General features: G+C 34.2%; 3 protein-coding genes across 8 annotated transcripts; 1 reads left to right on the forward strand and 2 right to left on the reverse strand.

Moving 5' to 3' along the window:
* Positions 1 to 1,783: 1,783 nt before the first annotated feature.
* LOC133801118 (RNA polymerase II C-terminal domain phosphatase-like 2) lies at positions 1,784 to 12,594 on the forward strand. 6 transcript variants are annotated; one of them, XR_009876741.1, is made up of 18 exons: positions 1,784 to 2,297; positions 2,473 to 2,943; positions 3,395 to 3,605; positions 3,946 to 4,103; positions 4,191 to 4,261; positions 4,344 to 4,449; positions 4,559 to 4,642; positions 4,842 to 4,983; positions 5,077 to 5,438; positions 5,557 to 5,614; positions 6,366 to 6,499; positions 6,573 to 6,626; positions 8,000 to 8,096; positions 8,549 to 8,966; positions 9,545 to 9,621; positions 9,876 to 10,130; positions 10,682 to 10,821; positions 10,907 to 12,286. XR_009876741.1 is itself a non-coding variant. In XM_062239267.1 (16 exons), exons 1-16 carry the CDS (start codon positions 2,028 to 2,030, stop codon positions 9,982 to 9,984), a joined length of 2,568 nt encoding a protein of 855 aa, XP_062095251.1. In that variant the 5' UTR covers positions 1,784 to 2,027; the 3' UTR covers positions 9,985 to 10,310. The 6 variants fall into 6 exon arrangements, 1 of the variants encoding a protein (XP_062095251.1); XR_009876737.1 differs by having other exon boundaries at positions 8,549 to 8,712; XR_009876740.1 differs by lacking the exons at positions 10,682 to 10,821; positions 10,907 to 12,286 and adding an exon at positions 12,379 to 12,594 and having other exon boundaries at positions 8,549 to 8,712.
* On the reverse strand, positions 10,536 to 12,649 carry LOC133800309 (protein KOKOPELLI). The gene is made up of 3 exons (XM_062238264.1): positions 12,542 to 12,649; positions 12,282 to 12,380; positions 10,536 to 12,188 (listed from the first exon to the last, which is right to left on the reverse strand). The coding sequence occupies exons 1-3, from the start codon at positions 12,647 to 12,649 to the stop codon at positions 10,608 to 10,610; spliced, it is 1,788 nt and encodes a 595-aa protein (XP_062094248.1). The 3' UTR covers positions 10,536 to 10,607.
* Positions 12,650 to 15,596: 2,947 nt separating this feature from the next.
* LOC133801120 (uncharacterized) lies at positions 15,597 to 19,039 on the reverse strand. The gene is made up of 5 exons (XM_062239268.1): positions 18,682 to 19,039; positions 17,965 to 18,004; positions 17,721 to 17,881; positions 16,915 to 17,631; positions 15,597 to 16,156 (listed from the first exon to the last, which is right to left on the reverse strand). Exons 1-5 carry the CDS (start codon positions 18,886 to 18,888, stop codon positions 15,914 to 15,916), a joined length of 1,368 nt encoding a protein of 455 aa, XP_062095252.1. The 5' UTR covers positions 18,889 to 19,039; the 3' UTR covers positions 15,597 to 15,913.
* Between the last annotated feature and the right edge of the window lie 278 nt (positions 19,040 to 19,317).

Raw genomic sequence — 19,317 nt, forward strand, 5'->3', positions numbered from 1 at the left:
GTAATCCTACTATCACTCTTTACCGCTACTGTCAAAAACTATTTTTCAAAATGTCTCCAATTTATATATATATATATATATATGGGGAGCGACTACAGCACATCCCATTTTTTTACAACACCGGTGCATCATTTTTCTATTTCAGCACCTGAATAGTTATAATCCTAAATTTTTTTATATGATGGTGTAGATTATAGCTATTTAGAACATCCTAAAAATTTTCAAAATTTTTTGAATAAATTATGGTACCGAAACATGGTCTAAACTGTCTGTTGCACGCGTGCTTGTTTTTTTGTGTACACGTATAAAATTTGACAGTTTGAAGTCTGTTTTTGGCTTCGTAAACTATTTAGAATTTCTTGAAAATTTGCAGAATATTCTAAATACCTACAATGTACATCGTCATATAAAAAAAATTGGGATTATATCTATTTAGGTGCCGAAATAGAAAAATGATGTACCAGTGTTGCAAAAAAAAAGATATGCGTTGTAGTCATTCCCTGTATATATGAATAATGCTTACATGTGAGAAAGATGGAAAGAATTGGGATGCCAGAAACTAATAGTAGATTGAGAACATAGAGACATTGATTCAAGAAATTTTGTTAAAAATGGATATGTATAAGACTAACATGTGAGAAAGATCAATGGAAGAATTGACATTTGACCGGTAACAAAGAAAAAGAAAGAGAAAGTAAATGATCAAAACGAGGAGACATATTCTATAAATTTATGCTATGTTTGGTAGGAAGGAAATGGAGTAGGATGAATAGATAATTTAAGAAATATTAAGAGTTTTGGAAGGATGGAGATTATGATGGATGAAGAAGATAGTAGCTCCTCTTTATGTTATTTGGTATGTAGATGAAGTTTGAAGAATGCAGATGAGATTTTTTTGCAGCATAAATATTTGTTATTTTTTAAAAAGAATAATGATATTATTTTACATATTTTAATTGTCTTTTTACTGAAAATGATTAAATTTTAATAGTTTGATTAAATTTTTATAGTTTGGAGGGAGAGGTCTCCCTACATCTCTCCTCTTCCTTCATCTCTCACTCTTACCAAGTTATTCTCCTATCCCTCCACCAAACATACCCGAAGTATAAGCCAAGTGAAGCCTTGCCCCCTTCCCTTTTTTTTTTTTTTATATTTACATTGATTTTTATATTTTTTACTTAATTTCATTTAAAAATACTGTTTTGGCTGCCCCAAAATTTGTTTCTTTATTTTGCCCCTTTACTTTAGGGTCTAGCTCCATCCTTAACCCTGGTAAGTCCAATCTAGTCTAGTCCTCCATTCCAAACAGACCCAATATATTATGGTCACTTGGACAAATTAACAATTCTCAATTAAAAAAAATGCCTTTGCTCTTAAAGTTTTTCTCAAAAACGGCCGCATTTAAAAAAAATTAATGGCTTCGACTTCGACGGTAGAGATAAAGCGGGAAAAAGGAAACGGTAAATCTTTTCTACAAGGAATAAAGCGCCTTACTCCACTACATGTATGTTACGTTCAGCTGGTAGAAGCTCTGCTACGACAATCCAACCGTGAAAACGTGTTCTCTAACATTTTTGGAGGCCTATAAGAACGCCACGTGTCCTATACTCTTTTTCCCGCGAAGGGCACGACAAATACGACAGTTGGCATCCATTGATTCGGTTAAAACTGAAAATAGCTAAATTGGGCCTGGACACAGGTAGGTCATTTTCGTAATTTCACACAAAGCTGACGTTTCATGCGCCTATATAAACACGGACAATGACCATGTTTGAAACGGTAGGCAATAGAGAGAGAAAGAGAGGGAGAGGAGAGAGAGAGAAACGAAAAAAAAAGAAAAAAGAGAAGGGGGGAGTGAGTGTGCGTGTGTGTGAGTAGAAGTAGGAGGGAGAGCAAGAAAAATAGCGAGCGAAGCTGAGAAACCAAACAAGGAATTTCGCAGAATTCATCCATTTTGTACAGACATTTGCGTGTTTGGCCCATTTTGGAGTTTTTGTAGGCTTCATAGCCAGTCAAAGTCGATCTGAATGAGTCGTTTAGGGTTTAAATCCTTGGTTTACCATGGCGACTTGTTTTTGGGGGAATTGGATGTTATTTCGGTTAAGGATCAGAATTTCCAGTTCCCAAACAACGAGATACGCATCCACCGGATTTCGCCACCAAGCGAACGATGTCCTCCCCTCTCGATTCTCCAAACGATTTCTTCATTTTCCGTTCGTTGCAAGCTTGAATCGTCTTCTCCCGTCGATCAGCCGCATTTGATCAATCTTCACGCTTCTTGCCACTACGAATTGAAGGTTCCGATCTTTATCTCCTTCCGTGTTTTCTGGTTTCTGTTTGGCTGCCAAGCATAGCTGTGATTAATTTTAAATTACTAATTCTTTTATTTAATTTGTATCTGAAAATTCAGTTTTCTTGGTCTTGAATTTTGGATAGTTATCTTTTTTTTTTTCTTTTCATTTTGGCTTGCAGACAGCTGTGGTATTGGCTGGAGATGAAGAAATTCACTTGGTAGCGATGCTGAGTAAGCAGAAAAAGTATCCACGCTTTTGGTGCTATTCAGTTCCGAAAGGTTTGTATAATGCTTCTATAGGAATGTTGAATATGCGGTGTCTATCGATCGTATTCGATCTTGACGAGACTCTAATTGTTGCGAATACCATGAAGTCGTTTGAGGATAGAATTGAGGTTCTACGTAGCTGGATTGCGCGCGAGATTGATCCTATGCGCCTGGCCGGAATGAATGCAGAGCTAAAGCGCTACTGTGATGATCGATTGATCTTAAAGCAATATGCGGACAATGATACTGTGATGGATAACGGGAAGATGTATAAGGTTCAAATGGAGGAAGTTCCTCCGTTATCTGATAACTATGAAAGAAAAGTCCGGCCTGTAATTAGATTGCAAGATAAGAATATTGTCTTAACTCGCATTAATCCCGAGGTAGGTGGATCTTGATTGGTTCTTCTGTTCATCTATATTTTTTATTATCGACTTGTATCTTGTCCTATTCAATTTTGAACCAAAAAAACATAGAGGGATAAACTAATCGAAAGAGTGCTTCGAGTGGCAATTGTGGACGAAAATAAATATCTTAGAATATTTGCTTTTCTTAGCTATAGATCAAGTGCGTGTTAGGTTGCTGTTTAGTGCTTGATTAGATGAATTCACATGTAAGTTTAGGTTAGTAACCTAGGTTTGCTTAACACTGCTTTGAAATGCAGACTTTTGTTATGTACATGTTAAGAAATAAATCTTTCCATGAAGTGTGAATAGCTTTAAAATGATTAAGCATTCATTTGATTAGATGTATATATCTGAATGGAATTTTGATGTTCTATAGTCAGCCAATTAGTTTGAGCATAGTTTTTGTATTTTGTTAATCTCGATGCAGATTCGTGATACTAGTGTGCTTGTGCGGCTACGACCTGCATGGGAAGATTTGAGAAGTTACTTAACCGCAAGAGGAAGGAAAAGATTTGAAGTTTATGTTTGTACAATGGCTGAAAGAGACTATGCTTTAGAAATGTGGAGGCTTCTTGACCCGGGGTCACATCTTATTGGTTTAAAGCAACTTCTGGGTCGTGTTGTTTGTGTTAAATCAGGCAAGCTTTTCTCTCAGGGTGTCTTTTAGGGATAGTAGGTTTACCCTCATGCATGAATCTTTCTGCATTCTAAAGTACTTGAATTTGATATAATTAATTAAACTGACATGCCATTCTTTTCAGTTGAAAGCTATTCTTTTGTTCTTTCCAGTTATTGATATTTTCGAATTTATCATAACTTGAAAGATAGAGTACAAAATGGAGGTTGCTTCTTTGTGGTCAACTCATTAGTGTATTTGCTTAATTAATTAAAGTCCAGTAAATATGCACTCTGCATATTGTATGTCAGTGTTTCTCAGCTATTGGCAAGTTTTAACTTAACAATTGTTTACTTTATTAGGCTCTAGGAAATCCTTGATTAATGTTTTCCAAGATGGCGTTTGTCACTCAAAGATGGCAATGGTAATTGATGACCGCTTAAAGGTTTGGGAAGATAAGGATCAACCTAGAGTACATGTAGTTCCAGCATTCACTCCCTATTATGCTCCTCAGGCAGAGGTATTCACTCGTGTTTTTATAAGCTTACATTACAATACAAGTTCTTTATTGTCTTTTATTAATTTTTTTTCTCTATTCCTTTAACAGACAGCAAATGCCGTTCCCGTCCTCTGTGTAGCAAGAAATGTGGCATGCAATGTCAGAGGTTGCTTCTTCAAGTAAGAGTGCTGGTATTTGATTATTGTTTCTTTTTATAACTCCAAGATTCTAAGTTGTGTCTTCTATATTGCTATGTTCCAGGGAATTTGATGAGGTTTTATTAAGAAGAATCTCTGACATTTTTTATGAAGATGATGTGGTAACTTTACCTCCATCTCCTGATGTGAGCAATTACTTGATGTCAGAGGTATATGATGTTGAAAAATTATTTGATTTTTTTAATGGTTATAGGTAATGTGTACATTCACTCATTTCTTTAAAATATATAACCTGTACTTTGAACTGATGAATGTTAGGATGCTGGTTTTGTACCAAATGGAGCTCCACCTATCAATGAGGGAATGAATGGGATTGAAGTTGAACGTAGATTGGGCCAGACTGTAAGTTCTCTTTGTTAAGTTTATTTGGAATTGTCTGTTTTTTCATGGCAAAATCAATGAGAATAATCTTATGGTAATATTTTTTTTATTTGCTAGATTCCTGTGAAGGATTAACTTTTACTAGCTGCTAGTTTTGCTGAACATGTTTGAGGATGAGAAACTAACAATATTTTTGCATTTTTGTAAATTTTTCTTTCAGGATGACAGGCATATTATGGAATCAACTTCACATTCTATGACAAACAATGCTGATATAAGATCTGAAACCTCTCAGGCACCTGTTCCGATTCTTCCAAATGCTATTAACCCTGCATCTTTGGGACCACTCCTGCCTTCTCAGAGTATGGAGTCTTTCTGATATTGTGTTTATGATGTCTTGATTTTAGAGCGTTATGCATAATGTCACATTGTAATTTCTTTGTACTTCTTATTAGGACCTGGTTTGCTTGGACCTCCTGTTAGACGAGATAGCTTTTCTGATCATGACATGAAACGAGGAGTTGGTGCTTTGAAGTATGGTATAGACTTAAGAAATCAAAGCTCTGGTGAACCTCCAATTCTATCTAGATTTCCTGCACCAATTTTAGCACCTCCTGTACATTCACCAGGTGGTTGGTTGGTAGATGACGACATCAATAGAGGACAGGTAAAGAATCGTCCTTTGGGGCCTCTTCAAGAGTCTGATGCATTAAAGCTAGACAAGCAACGAGTTCATCAGAACGCAACTTCTTATATGCCTTCGAGTTCTACTTCTGCTGGTTTACTTTCACAAACATCTGAGGTCAAGGCTGAAGAGGTTTGCTCTGAATTTCCTCAACATTATCTTTGAGAGGCTGCTGATTTCAGCTATGGCTTGGAAGAAATTACTAGTAGCTATAGATTGCCTTATTTTGTTGAAATATGCTTGTCTACAGGCTCACATTGGGAATAATTTGCAGATGCCAAAACTTCCTCTTGCCAGTCAGCTACCTGGTAGGTTTTATCCTTTTTCCTGGAAAAAAATTATGTCAAACGATTGAAGAGAATTGGATAAATTTGCATAATAACGTTTTTTACACCCAACAAACTTAGGTATTAGGTTGCACAAGAAGGAAGAAAATTATGTTACTCTTTTTGCCAGAGGAAATTGAAGTTTTTTTATGGTAAAAAAAAACTAAAAATTACAAGAAAAAGGATGATAATCTGTCCCCAATGGAATCAAGCATACACTTGCACACTAAAACAAACAAATCAGAAAAGAAACCACGGACAGCTAAACGAAGTGTTTTACAAGCCAGGATTAGTTAGTCGACAACTTAGAGTCATTCAGTAGATATGAATGTTCGGCAAGATAGACTTAACAAGTAATCCATCATTCTTAACCAAAATTTTAAGATAAAGAGGATTCCCCTAAAAGTAATCCCAAGTATGTTAAAGGCCATTATTTAAAAAATATGTTTCCACCTCGTTTCCTTGTTACTTTTTGGTCCAGAAACATCACAAAATTCTTTTATACATCAAGCAGTATACAAATAATTCATCGAGTCACTGAAGAAAACAAAATATTATTTGCATCCCTAACACATTATCCTGGCCTATTCAAAACCCCTTAAACCACTTGAGTAAAAATGGTGACAACAGGTCACCCCCTTAAATCCATTGAATCCCCAAAATTTTCTCTTGGTCTGCCATTGGTGATAGCATCATTAGTTTTATGATTCTATCTGATTATTTCCTTTTGCAGTTTCTGGTGTATTGCAAAATCAGCCATTTTTCAACAATAGAGACCTCCATGCTGAAGGTGGAAAGCTGAACCTGCTACCATCTCCTTTATCTATAGGAGTCCTGCAAGAAATTGCACGAAGATGCAGCTCAAAGGTACTGAGTGTGACTACATTAATTTTATTTTAAGAAAAGAAAAAGTTAACATCATTCATGCCTTTCTTTGCAGGTTGAATTTAAGTCTGTTCTTAGCACCAGTAAGGATTTGCAGTTTTCTGTTGAGGTTGGTGGACGTTTTCCCTTTTCTTCTTCTCATGTCTCTATTAGTTTCTACTAAATCTTTTGTACTTGTGGTTACTGTGAGTGATATAATAGTGATAATCTTGCATGACATATTGGTTTCTATTCATTGAGTTGAAGTAGTACCCATCGTTAATTTATTCACTAGTATTTAACTGAAAAATTAGTGTTTCTGAAGATAGTTCTATGTCTATCATATCAAATTACATAAAACCATACAAAGAGGTGATGTGCATGTTTTTGGTGCAATGAAATTGGAAATATATGGTGATACTATAGAAGTCCTATTTCTTGATGTTTTTTTTTTTAATTATCGTTTTGCTTAAGCCTATTTGTAAGAATATGTGTTTTGGCAAGTTTGTCCCTATAGAATTCTATTTAGCAAATAGGATCCCAAACTTATTGTTTTGATGCAAATACGTCCTTAGACTACCCCACTGTTTAAAAAACTTGCAACAAATAGAAATAATGCAATTTGGTCCCTAAATTTTGCATGTAATAGTAAATTGGTCTTTAACCATATTATTTTTAATATATTTAACTTTTGATGTTAAAAATAGAATTAAAACTAAATATAAATATAAAATAAACAAAAAATTGAACAAGAACTTAAAAAAAATATATAAAAGTCAACCGTAACAAATAATATATAATATTATTTTAAAATTAAAATATTAAAAATATCATTAAAAATTATAAAAATAAAGAACAACATTAAATAAGAATTAGCAAAGCTATAAAGTTTAAATTGACAACAATTCAATATTACAATTTTAACTTTTATTACTATTTGTTTATTATGATTATACTATTGTTCTCATATTTATTTTAAATATGATCTCATAAAACTATAACTCTCTGAATTATAAATATATATTTTAAACTTTATATATTATTTTTATATTTTTATAAATTTTTTATTTATTTTACAATATTTTTTTATTATTTTTATGAGATTAAATATTACAACTTTTCTAATTCTTATTCAATTTTTTTCATTATTTACAATTTTTGATTTATTGTGATAACTTTAATTCTATTTTTAATCTGAAATTATATAATATTAAAAATAATAAGTCTAGGGACCAATTTGTCAATATACGCAAATTTTAGGGACCACATTGTATATAATTTATTGTAAGTTTTTTTAATAAATTTTTTGACAGTGTTAGTACTAGGGATGTATCGAATCAATAAGTTTAGGGACTGATTTGAGAAAAAAGGGACCAATTTGCCAAGACACCTAGTTTGGAAACTATTCGTACAAATAAGCTTTGCTTAACTTGTACATTCTGAGAACCCATCTTTATCTTTTCTTTGAATCTACCATTCTTTCTGTTAACTTGGTACTTTTAGGTACTGTTCACTGGCGAGAAGATAGGCGTTGGAATGGGTAAGACTAGAAAGGATGCCCAACAACAAGCTGCTGAGAATGCCCTTCATAACTTAGCTGGTATAGCATCCTGTGATTGATTTTTTTTTTCTTTTTCCCTTCAGTTGTGCTAAATGTGTTCTTGTGTGCACTTTGTGTGTAGCCACATGATCTGTATTGTTATTGATTTTTTTTATTTCTTTCTATATATCTTGAATGGGGTTCTTTTATTCTTATAAATAAAATATATTTATATTAATAAATTTTTATCTTGGTTGTGGGGTTGTCTGTTCAATGTTAGTTCCCCCTTGAAATCCTTTTTCATTATTCAATGGTTGACAATTTTGAGCTTAAGGTCCGACGTCTGTTCATGTAGACCATGGTGGTTGTTTTGAGAAATAGGGCTTGAAATGAAGAGGGTTCCTTATTGATGCATGTATATTAAAATATGAATTTTAATCTGGACAGAGTATTACATGTGTGAAGTATATGCTAAAAGATGCTGAGGTAACTTTTTGTGCATTGAATGGCAGAAAAATATGTAGCTTATATTGCACCTCGCTCTGGAGCTGCTGTAGACAGGGATTTTAATAAGCTTTCTCTTGGAAACGACAATGGATTTCTATGGGATACTATCAAGCCTGGATCAACAGAAGCAGTTAAAGAAGATGAGCCGGCCAAAGAAAGCAGTTCCGAGGTGGGGATTCTTAAATGATGCTTTCAGTAATTGATTTGATATTTTATGCTCAAGAACATAGGTGATGCTTGGATAAAGGGTATGTGGGCAAAGACATTTCCAGGTAAAGGTTAGTGGTTATCTACTGAAAACCACTCCTTTTTCAAATTTTGCATTGGACCAATGTGATGGCTAAAACACTGAAAAAGGGGAGTGAGCTTACTCCATGTCTGCTACTGCTGCATGTCCAGCTCCATTAGTTCATTTTTTAAAAGGTAAGAGCTTGGTGGTCAGTCCCTAGTTCGACCCCTTATCCAAGTATTCCCAAGTGTGATTAATTTATCCTTTTTTTTTGGGTTTTGGTATCAATAATGTTGTTCATCGTCATTTGTTGATACAAGTTCATCTTTCCGTAAGGGGAGAAAAGTAAGTTTTTCCCCATGGTTGTTGTTCTGTCCCCAAGTCAAGTTTTTCCATAATGGTCGTTATTTTGATCCTGAATAGGTCATTAGGCTGTCTTCACACTGTTTTGCTTATTGATGTTGTAAAAACCATATTTCAATGCACTTTATTGTTCTTTTTTATTCACTTATAAATTAATTTCTTGTCAAATTTTGTATGTTTGTGTTGTGCCTAAATGTGCTTAGTGGATTGAAATATAGCTTTTTCTTCATGTGCAACATAAGCTCCTCGAATAGCTTTCAATTGTGATTCTTTTTCACAAATGTGTAACATAAAAAGAGTTCTATTATCTATGTATCTATCTTTATTTTTCTGAAATAGATTTTTTTTTTTCTCTTGATTGGTGCTCATTGATTCCTACACGTTAATGACAAATGAGAAATTACTGCAGGCTTCTGACATTGAACCTGGGAGGACATCTTCCACAGCAGTCAATCAGCAAGTGCAAAAGCGTGCCAATTCCCCGAGGTAATGTGGCACAGATGTGAAATCTCTAAATCTGTAATCGTTTGTGCTAGTTGTAGGGATCTAGTTTCTTCGGGCAATAGGAAAGATATAGATTCTGGCATCTAGAAAAAAAATTCTTGTAATATATTATATTTAACTTTCTTTATCAGCTTTTATACGTTGCTTGTTTGATGTCATTTTAGCGGTTGGGTTTTTTCAGACGGCCACATTTTATACTTGTATTTATATTCCTGATTTCTGTTATATCTTTCCAGATTGCAGCAATCTTCTCCAAGTAAACGATTGAAGGAAGAACTTCAGCAAGGTTCGCAAAACTCAACCCCTTCATGGCAGCAAAAAAATGGACATTCAGAAGTTTCATGAGTATTGGGAGATTTTTTAGAGCAGAGAAAAAGAAGAAAAACACAAGAATATAAGAAAAAAGTTTTCAGGCCGAAAATTTGGCAAATACAGTTGGAGATAGCTCGTCCTTAGCTCACTCTAAATTAGCAGCCAGGTAGCTAACACAGGTAAAGTTTATGTTTCTTTGTATTTTTTGTCCTGGAGAGGTGGGATGTGTTTCAATTTTGCCCCACTTCTTCCTTCTCACTTGGGGTGAAATTTACCCTTGCTCACAATTTAGTTATTGTGAAAACACTGTTCACTCATTGTTAACCCCCCGGTTTTTTTAATGCTATGTTCATTCTGTACTTTCTTTAGTCACAATCCGGTTTTTTCTTGAGCAGTCTAGTTGCATTCTTAATTTATCATTATAAGTAGTATATCTCATTTTTCTGCCATAATTGGTACCTACTTACAATGCACTCGACCAGTATTCAAAAACAGTATAAAAATACGATTTTTCGTGATAGAAAAATGACTTTCACATAGGATATACCATTACATCATGTATCACGTTCATAGAAGGTGTGGTTCTCAAAAACTATTCATCAATAAATAATCTTTTAGATAGAAGAATGGCTCTTAGTCATAAATAAGCTCTTGTTTTACAATCCCATCTTTAGCTTTAGCTTTGGTGTTTTACGGTTAAAGCCTACCTTAACACGGCCTCGTCTATTAGGTAGCTTCATTCCCTTACGGCGACGAAGCTGTTGCCACCAATGGATCCTCTTCACCAACTTCTTATTACCCTCAATTTTCATCTTGGGCTTTTTCTTTGAATGGTGGCCACCCACATGCCGTACTAGCCCCTCCACAAGAGTATGAAATTTCCCTACATTGTCCTGGCTGCCATGCTTCTTATTACTTTTCACCACTGATTTTTTCATCTGATTATTCCTTGTAGCTTCCAGTCCTCCATGTCTAATATTTGCATCTTTCTTCTTGGAGTGGAACATATTTTTCAATAGCTTCCAGTTGCTATGGTGATGGTGGTGGTGGTGGTGATGATGATGATGATGCTGGTGATGGAAGATGAACCCTAACTTGTTTTTCATCCTCCTCAATCGTCCGATGCCTTTTTCCGAGTCTGGCCTTTGGTTTGGTACATTTGTTTTACTCCGACTTAGTCCAGTTCTTTCGGAACTGGAGCTACTTTGTCGCATGCTTTTGTCATCCTCTGCAGAGCTTGGAGTCAAATACGATCCACTTTCACTTTCTTGGCCTTGTGAGGATGAAGGATATGAACTTGATGAGCTGGTCTCTCCGGAAGACATAATTATCTTTTGTTGGGCTTTCTTTCTTCTCTGATTACCTTCATCTGTCTGGTCCAGTAGAGTTGGCCTCATGATTATCTGATGTGTTAATGGCTTTATCTTCTTCCTCATGTTTGACTCATGATTCAACTTGCGACTCAACTGTTGATGATGATGATCATTAGATGACATGAGGGGTGGTACCATTGATCTCCTTTCTTCTCTAGTTGTTTCTTTCCTGACTGTGGGATCATCATTCTGATCGAGTGGCACCCTTAAGCCTTGAACATAGCTAGTCCGTTGACTGGCACCACTAGCAGGTTGGCTCATCGATTCGATTTTGTCCACCATTGTCTTCACATTCTGACCAGAAAATCTACTCTCATAAGCCTGACTCGCAAGCTGACCCGATGATTCATTTCCACCCCAACTTGACTTGCCAATACCACGACTCATCTTGCTCTCCAATAATGCCATAAACAAAGTGTTGTCATTGTTTCTAACAGGAGTACTAGTCTTCAAAAGTTGCAAAGCCAAAATGTGGGAATCTAATTGTTTAATTGCTTTTGCTACTTCCTTAGAGAAGTCATTAATCTCTCTAACATCATCAGACTTTTTCCCAGTAGAAACTGATACAAATGAAGTGGAACAACCAACTGAACTCGTGACAATATTGCTTGGACTTGGATTTGATATATCGAAATCAATCCTTTTCCTTATTATTATTTCGCCACCTTTCGTGTCGGAATGATCTAGGGCCTTCTCGATTTTCTGTTCATCACCATTATTAATATGGCTAATTCTGTCCTCTTTGCTTTCAGCTTTGTTTGATGTGACGCTTAGTCTGGAAACAACTACTTCATGAGGAGAGTTTAACTTTGTGGCTTGCGGACTCTTAAATATACCTGATTGATCATGACTCATTGAAAGTAACTGAAAAAAAAAAAAAATGAAGCATGCATTGAATTTTTATCAGAAACATGATATGGATAGTTGAAATAAATACAAAATGGTATGACATGGTTAATTTACCTCTGACTGTGTACTGTTGAAAAGCCTTTCCTTGCCATCATCAAGAAGATTCTTCAATAATTGAATTGCTTTTTTATCCAACAACTTGCAGGCCTTTATGAATTGCACCACTAATTAGAACATGAGAAGCTCTATTTTAATAATTTATTTATAATTTTAAAAAACAGCAAACTGTATGTATAGTAACTTCTTCTGTATGTATATAAGGACCAAAAGTAAGATAAATGATGTCAGGTATTGATAGAATTCATTACATTTCCTGTGCTTATATTTGGAACATTATTGTATCCAATAATACTTTGAAGAAGCCCATATAAATTTCTCAAGGCAAGGAGATCAGATAGTGCTTCATCAAGTTCCATGTGCGTCTCGTTTAAATCCATGAAGGATTTTGTAAGGCGTAACTAGCAATTAGAGAACCCCCCCATTCACAACAAATCATATCTGATGTAAAAGTTAACTGGAACTCTTATCATCTTCTTAACTCAATTTAATGGAGCTTAAATGACGATAAAACTCGAGATAGTAAAATGCGTAATGAAAAAATTATTGCGCCTATAGAATAATAATAATAATAACAAAATAAAATGTAGAGTAGACCAAACGTTGTAACCCTTCATCGAAGCACCACCAATGGTTGTATCATTTCCATTTGAAGAAGTATGTACCATCAAAGATTGTAACTCTTGATATAGGTACTAAAAACAAGTTTATATCTTTCGTTCTACCAATTACATAGTTTTGTAGTTCCAATTATTTTTGTCTTTTTTTAAAGGATACTTCCAATTATTTTTTTTGGACAAAGATACTTCCAAATTTTAATAGCATAATTTATGTAACATAACACTCGTCAAAAAAAAATTGTCCAAAATAGTGCGAAACAAAAAACTGTCACGTATCCACAATAACGGTTGTATTAGTTACCATAAATTATTACAATGCATTTGATTGGTTGAATTATATTAACAAAATATTTATTAAGAGTGAATATAATTCTTCATGGAACTTAACCTCTCTCACATTCAAAAAACACGTTTGTATTTAAGATTTAAGTTCAAATTTTCTTTAAAAACTTTTCAAAAATAGTATTACTCTATTTTCAATTAATTATTTTCTGGGTTTCATTAATATAACATATTTAGTGAATTGAGAAAATAATATATGTAACTCACTGTTCTTGAACTTGTGTTGTGGTGCACCGCACTTAGTGAAAGAAGAGAAAAGTGGCATTGATGGAAGCAAGATCTGCTTTCACTGATTTTCTCGGGAACCAAACAAAAAGGTAAGCAAGAGTAAAAAAATGATTAAATCAGGTGGGCAATGACATTTTCACAAAACAAAAACTCATTTACAAGTTTTCGGTCTCAAACCATGGTTTCCTTACACAGTCACTCATCTGTTTTTTTTTTTTTGTTCGTTTTCTATTTATTGTCGTTTCTATGAATATTTTTGTCGTTTGCATCTTTTGTCAGACTTTCTTTTCCGCTTTGAGGAATCGTTCTAGCGTTCTCCTTTATAATATCTTTTTTCTAGTGCGTTACCATTTTTGGAAATATATATAGATGAAATATGAATATATATGTATATTATTGTCATTTTTCTCATTTAAATAGTATTGTTTGTCTTTCTATCTGTTTATTGTTTTTGGGGTTTGCATATTTGTCTTAGTTATTGTGATTAATTTTGCTCACGAGCGCAAACTTTTAGCGGTTTTATTATTCGTTTTCGTGTTCCAGAACCTTTTATTCTCATTTTACATAATTTTAATCGCTTTCTATTATTACCTGTCGTTTTCTATTTGTTTTGTCATTGTATTTTCCTAGGGCTCTTGTCTTTGTATTACTTAACGATGTGTTTTCAATGAAATTAACCTCAATGTTTATTGCTCTTGTTAAGTCGTAATTATTCCACTTACCCCGTTGTTAGATTAATGAGTACTAATGAAAGAATGCTGGATAATTTTTCTTCCCATGAAAATCTCATCCTCACTCACAAGAAGATTAGTCACGCAAAAAAAAGGGGGAATATTAGGGGTAAAAGACATAAAATGTAGAACAAAAGAAGAAATGATAAAATGTAAACACATTTATTTTACACACTCAAAATATACATAATAATGTGACATATTTTAAATCACACCTAAAAATAGTATGTCCCACCTTAATAAATTTGAATGGTTTAAAATACATATCACATCATTGTGTGTATTTTGAGTATAAAATGAGTGTGTCTAACATTATTTTTTTGTGTGTATTTTGAGTATAAAATAAGTGTATCTAACATTATTCTTTTTGTATTTAGTGATGCTAGACACATACTCTTTCGAGTAATGAATGACACATATTTTTTTATGTATAAATTATATACACTGATGTACAAATATTACTGACAATTATATGATCCTATTCTAAATAAATTAAGTAAATTGTGCGGCTATAAATAATAACACATGCTAGTGTGCATATTTTATGCATAAATTGATAGTGTGTATAGCATTACTCATTGCTGTTTTTATTTTATTTTTGTAATTCTATAGAAGTGTCGTTTTTGCTGTTGTTTTGTTGTGCTATATCGTACTGTCGTATTGCATTGTTCGATGTCGTTTATTTCGATTGTTCTGGTTTTCTACGAGTTTATATATATGTAAATCCTTTCTCTACATACATAAACTACATTATAGTTATAGTATGCAAAATCTTCAAGTACGTAGACAATCCATATAAATCGGCAGTTGATGGAATAATATATAAATGTAACCTTCTCGTTTCATGTTAGGAAAGACCGAATCTCCTGCCTTGTAGTTATTAACTTAGTATATGTGTATAGATTTACCCAAGAATCTCATTCATTCATTCACTAATAATAAGGTTTCATCATATAAAGAAAGGATCAAAAAGCGGTGTTTTCAATCATAGACTAATAATCTTCGTCGCCGTACGCTGTGCGGCTATTTAATTAGTAGTATTAACATCAATCAATCTAGTACTAGTCCTTGGGAATTGTTTAGAATCTTTCTTTCTCAGATCTGTTTAATATCATATTCAATATTACTTTGTGTACTCATTTCAAACCTTTCACATTGCTTGGTCTCTTGGAACTCTTCCCTTTAGCCTTCTCTGTTTCAAAAGTTAAAAACCATTCAAAAAATTTAATGTTTCAATATAAACTTCTAACAATGTCTTTACCTTTCAGTGCGTTGAGTCATGGTTTTCTTCACTTGAAACACAAAATAAATCCAGGGAACAAGAGAAACCATTCCCATGAAAAGGGCATTGCTGCAAACTTGGTTTTAATCTTCATTTTGCCATGTATTGTTAACATCTCAGAGTATCTTCATAGAAACAATATTATCAAAGCACTGCAGAAGCAGAGACTTTTACTAATGAAAATTCACCTTATCAGTCTCATGATCATAAAAGAATTACATTGGATACTAGCTAGCTATTCTATAAAGCACACTCATAGAATATGCACAGTGATTTCAACATTATTAGCTAGAGAATATGAATATTTACATAATAAAAAACTAGCATCACTCCACTCTACTGTCCTGTTTGCTGGGCCAATAGAAAAATTTGGGCAACAAGAACAGCTCATTCACATGCCTAGGCACATAATATCAGATACTAGAACAACCCAAAATTAGTCAGAAACTTCTCCAGTGTTTTACGACCCCATTGAAGATCATTGTCCAGGACATTCACGTCTTCTACATCAGAGTCATATTCTTCTTCCAATTCAGTAATGGCAGGCTTTTTTTCCAGCTGGTTTTCAAGCTTCTCTCCTTCATCAGTCATCTTCAAGGACAGTGCTCCAGTTTCAAAAGGGTTATTGTGTTTGTGTAGTTCTTTCTCCTCATCCAACTGAATCTATTAGTTTTAATTCAATGCAACAGAAAGAGAAACAGGATGTCAATTTCAACATCAACAACAAAGATCACATAATATTCTGATACTGTAGAATAATATGTTGCATAAAATAGAACGCTGATAGAAAATACAAGTTCTTTAGCTCTTACTGTTCAAGAAATCAGATTACTCGTAATCACGATTATTTTATAACACTAAGGTATATGTGTAACAGATAAAGAAAAGCTCGAGGAACTGGAAATACTTTGAAAATTTTCCATGTGAATTGATAAAGAAAACAAGGAAGGCTCTGGTACCATATGTGGAATTTGCATTCATTCTAGTTTTATGTGCAATTGTGAAAACTTGTTTCAATTTTTCATTTTAATTGCTTAATGCTTGTGTCTTACATTCAACAAAAGTGCAATGTAACAGTATATAAGATTTGTACTTTCATTTTCATACAAGGATATCCAAATTGCATTTTGGTTGTACACTTCTGTTGAAACTCGTGAAAATGAAAAGGCAAAAGACCAATTTAACAAAGTAAAGAATTTTCCTGACAAAAGATCTCTTTTACTAAAAACATCAATTAGGTAAAATCCTCTTTATGAAATGGATTTTAAAACAAAAAAGTGGACACTAGGAGCACCAAATCTCAGACTTAGATAAGTTGCAGCTTCTGGGAACATAATGGAGTATTATTTCAAGCTAAGAAAAACTAGTTGAAGAAGATTATGAAAGGAAAAGTGCTTCACACCCATCAATCAAGCAGTTACCTCTGGCAGATTATGATCCTTAGCTTCCACTGCTGCTTCAACAGGTTCATAAATGGAAAGGGTATTCTCAACCTTATCTTGGTTTACTTCTGCAGTTGGCTCTGGCGTTGACTGAGTCAAGCCAGGAACCAGGACGGGTTCTCCATCATAGTTGACTAAAATTTTATCAACGTTTGTATTCTTGAATGTTGTAACTCTACCATTATTTCCTAGAACTTCTTCACCTATCACCACGTTGTTGTTCAATATAGCTGCAAACTTCTCATTTGTAGAATTAACTCTCTTTTCACTTAGCATTTCAGTATTACAATTTTCTGAGGAATCACTATGTGTGTAACGTATATTGCCTGCAACAATAGCTTTTGGCTTCTCTTCTGGTGAGGGAATGTTATTCAAAACAATTTGTTCTTCGTGTGGTTCTACTGATGGTTTCTCTTTTGGAGTCACATCATCATTAGCAATGGTTGACTCATTGTTTACATCAGACACCAATTCCTCTTGTGGATGAGTCAAGTTCTCAGCAGCATTTTGAATGGAAACTTCATCTTCCTCAGTTACTATCTGAAGCTCCGTGTTTTCCCAGTCTTCACTAACGATGATTGCATTGTTAGTTTCCCAAGTTTGAAAAACCCGATCTGGACCAGGCTGCCACAAGACCTCCCCGTTGCTGTCTTTAAGTATGAACTTAAAGTGGATCGATTTTCCGACAGGTATATCCTATTATAGTACAAAACAAAGCACCACATCAAACGTTGTCTGTAACAGATAACTTGTATGTCTATTGTTCTTTCTGAATTCCAACTCACCAGCTCAACAATCCACGCATGCCCGTCTGACCAGTTCAACGGTATTGCACCTTCTGGATCCCACAAACCAAACATAGGATCATCTCCCACTATGAAAAAATGCTCACCAAACATACATTCTTTCTGTAGCTTGAATTTGACATGAGCTGTTTTCGATTGATCTACAAAACAGAGATGTGGCATTGAAACTAAAAGTTGCAGAAAAAGCAGATAAGGAATTAGATGACTCTAAGTTTAAACTCACATGTGCCCTCAGTTTGAACATTTTCTGTCTCCAAGTCCACCTGAAAATCAGATGGGGTTGTCAGTATCAACAAGAAGATCTACTTGCATTAAGAATATAAAAAAGGAATTTCATTACATTGTGGTAACTAAACATTTAAAAACAGAAGTTCTCTCGGTAAAACCATGTATGCCCGCTTCAGTTTCTAGTTTTTCTTTCAACAAAGTAACTAATTCTTCGAAAATGGGGTGAAAACTACAAAAAGAAAGCATTTAACGTACAGAACAAAACATTTTTAGCACTCCAATAAAGTTTGTTGTATTCCTTGCTTCATCATCAAACAAAAAGGGAAAAAATAAAATAGAAAGAGCTGTAAAGGCAAAAAGGATCGTTTTGTTTTCAGCTTTTTTGTGCCAGTGAATTCATCCAAGATTAGCTTCCTCCACATATAGATATGGTATGAAGCAGCCTAAATAGACAGAACAAAAATAGAAGTAATACAGTCAAAAATTAACATCATGGGATTCTTTAACTGCTCTGTCACATACACACACACACACACAAGCTGGTAATGAAACTTCCATTGATGATACATGATCATAAATTCTGTAAATATAAAACTACAAACCAACCCAAACAAGATTCCAAACTTTTCTTCTTGGACACCATAAACAGCCAAACAAAATAATTATGATCAACAACTTCAAATGAAAAAAGAAGAAGAGGACGAATACAGACCTGGGTTTTGGGTGAGATACAAGAAACAGGGTAAAGAAACTTGTTGGTAAGCTTCACATTGTTGAAGTTGAAGAATCCAAAACCAGAAACTTTAACCCAAGGCCTTAGAAAACACGTCTCGATCAAAGACGAACAAGAAGAACCTCTTTCCCTGCAGTGCAACAAGTCGAAGGCGACCCTGCAACTGGGGCTGGTTAGGGTTTTCATGACTGGGTGATGACTCAGTGACTCAACTCGGTACTTCCCAGTCCACAGGTCAGTTTTTGGTTCGTTTCTGTTCTCTCTCTCTCTCTCTCTCTTATTTGCTTTTTTTGATTAAATTTCAGTTTTCATGATTAATCTGTTTTTTCCTGGGTGGTGGAAGGAGGGTGAATGAGGGTCCTCTATATATAGTGGTGGACCCCACCACATCTGATCTAATATGACGGATCTTTTGCCACCTGGCGGAGTGGACACGTCAGTGTTCGCCCTTTCTATCTAATCTTTCTATTTCACGTGAGAATCTCTAACAAAATTAACTGTTTATCCGTTTTTTCTAATAATGTTAATTATTTATTTCTAAAAGAAAATAGTAATAATAATAATTAAATACATATATGAATGATTAAGAACTCTTCTTGTAATCCTGACCGTCCG

The sequence above is a fragment of the Humulus lupulus genome, chromosome 9 (genome assembly GCF_963169125.1).
Source record: "Humulus lupulus chromosome 9, drHumLupu1.1, whole genome shotgun sequence".
Lineage (NCBI taxonomy): Eukaryota > Viridiplantae > Streptophyta > Magnoliopsida > Rosales > Cannabaceae > Humulus > Humulus lupulus.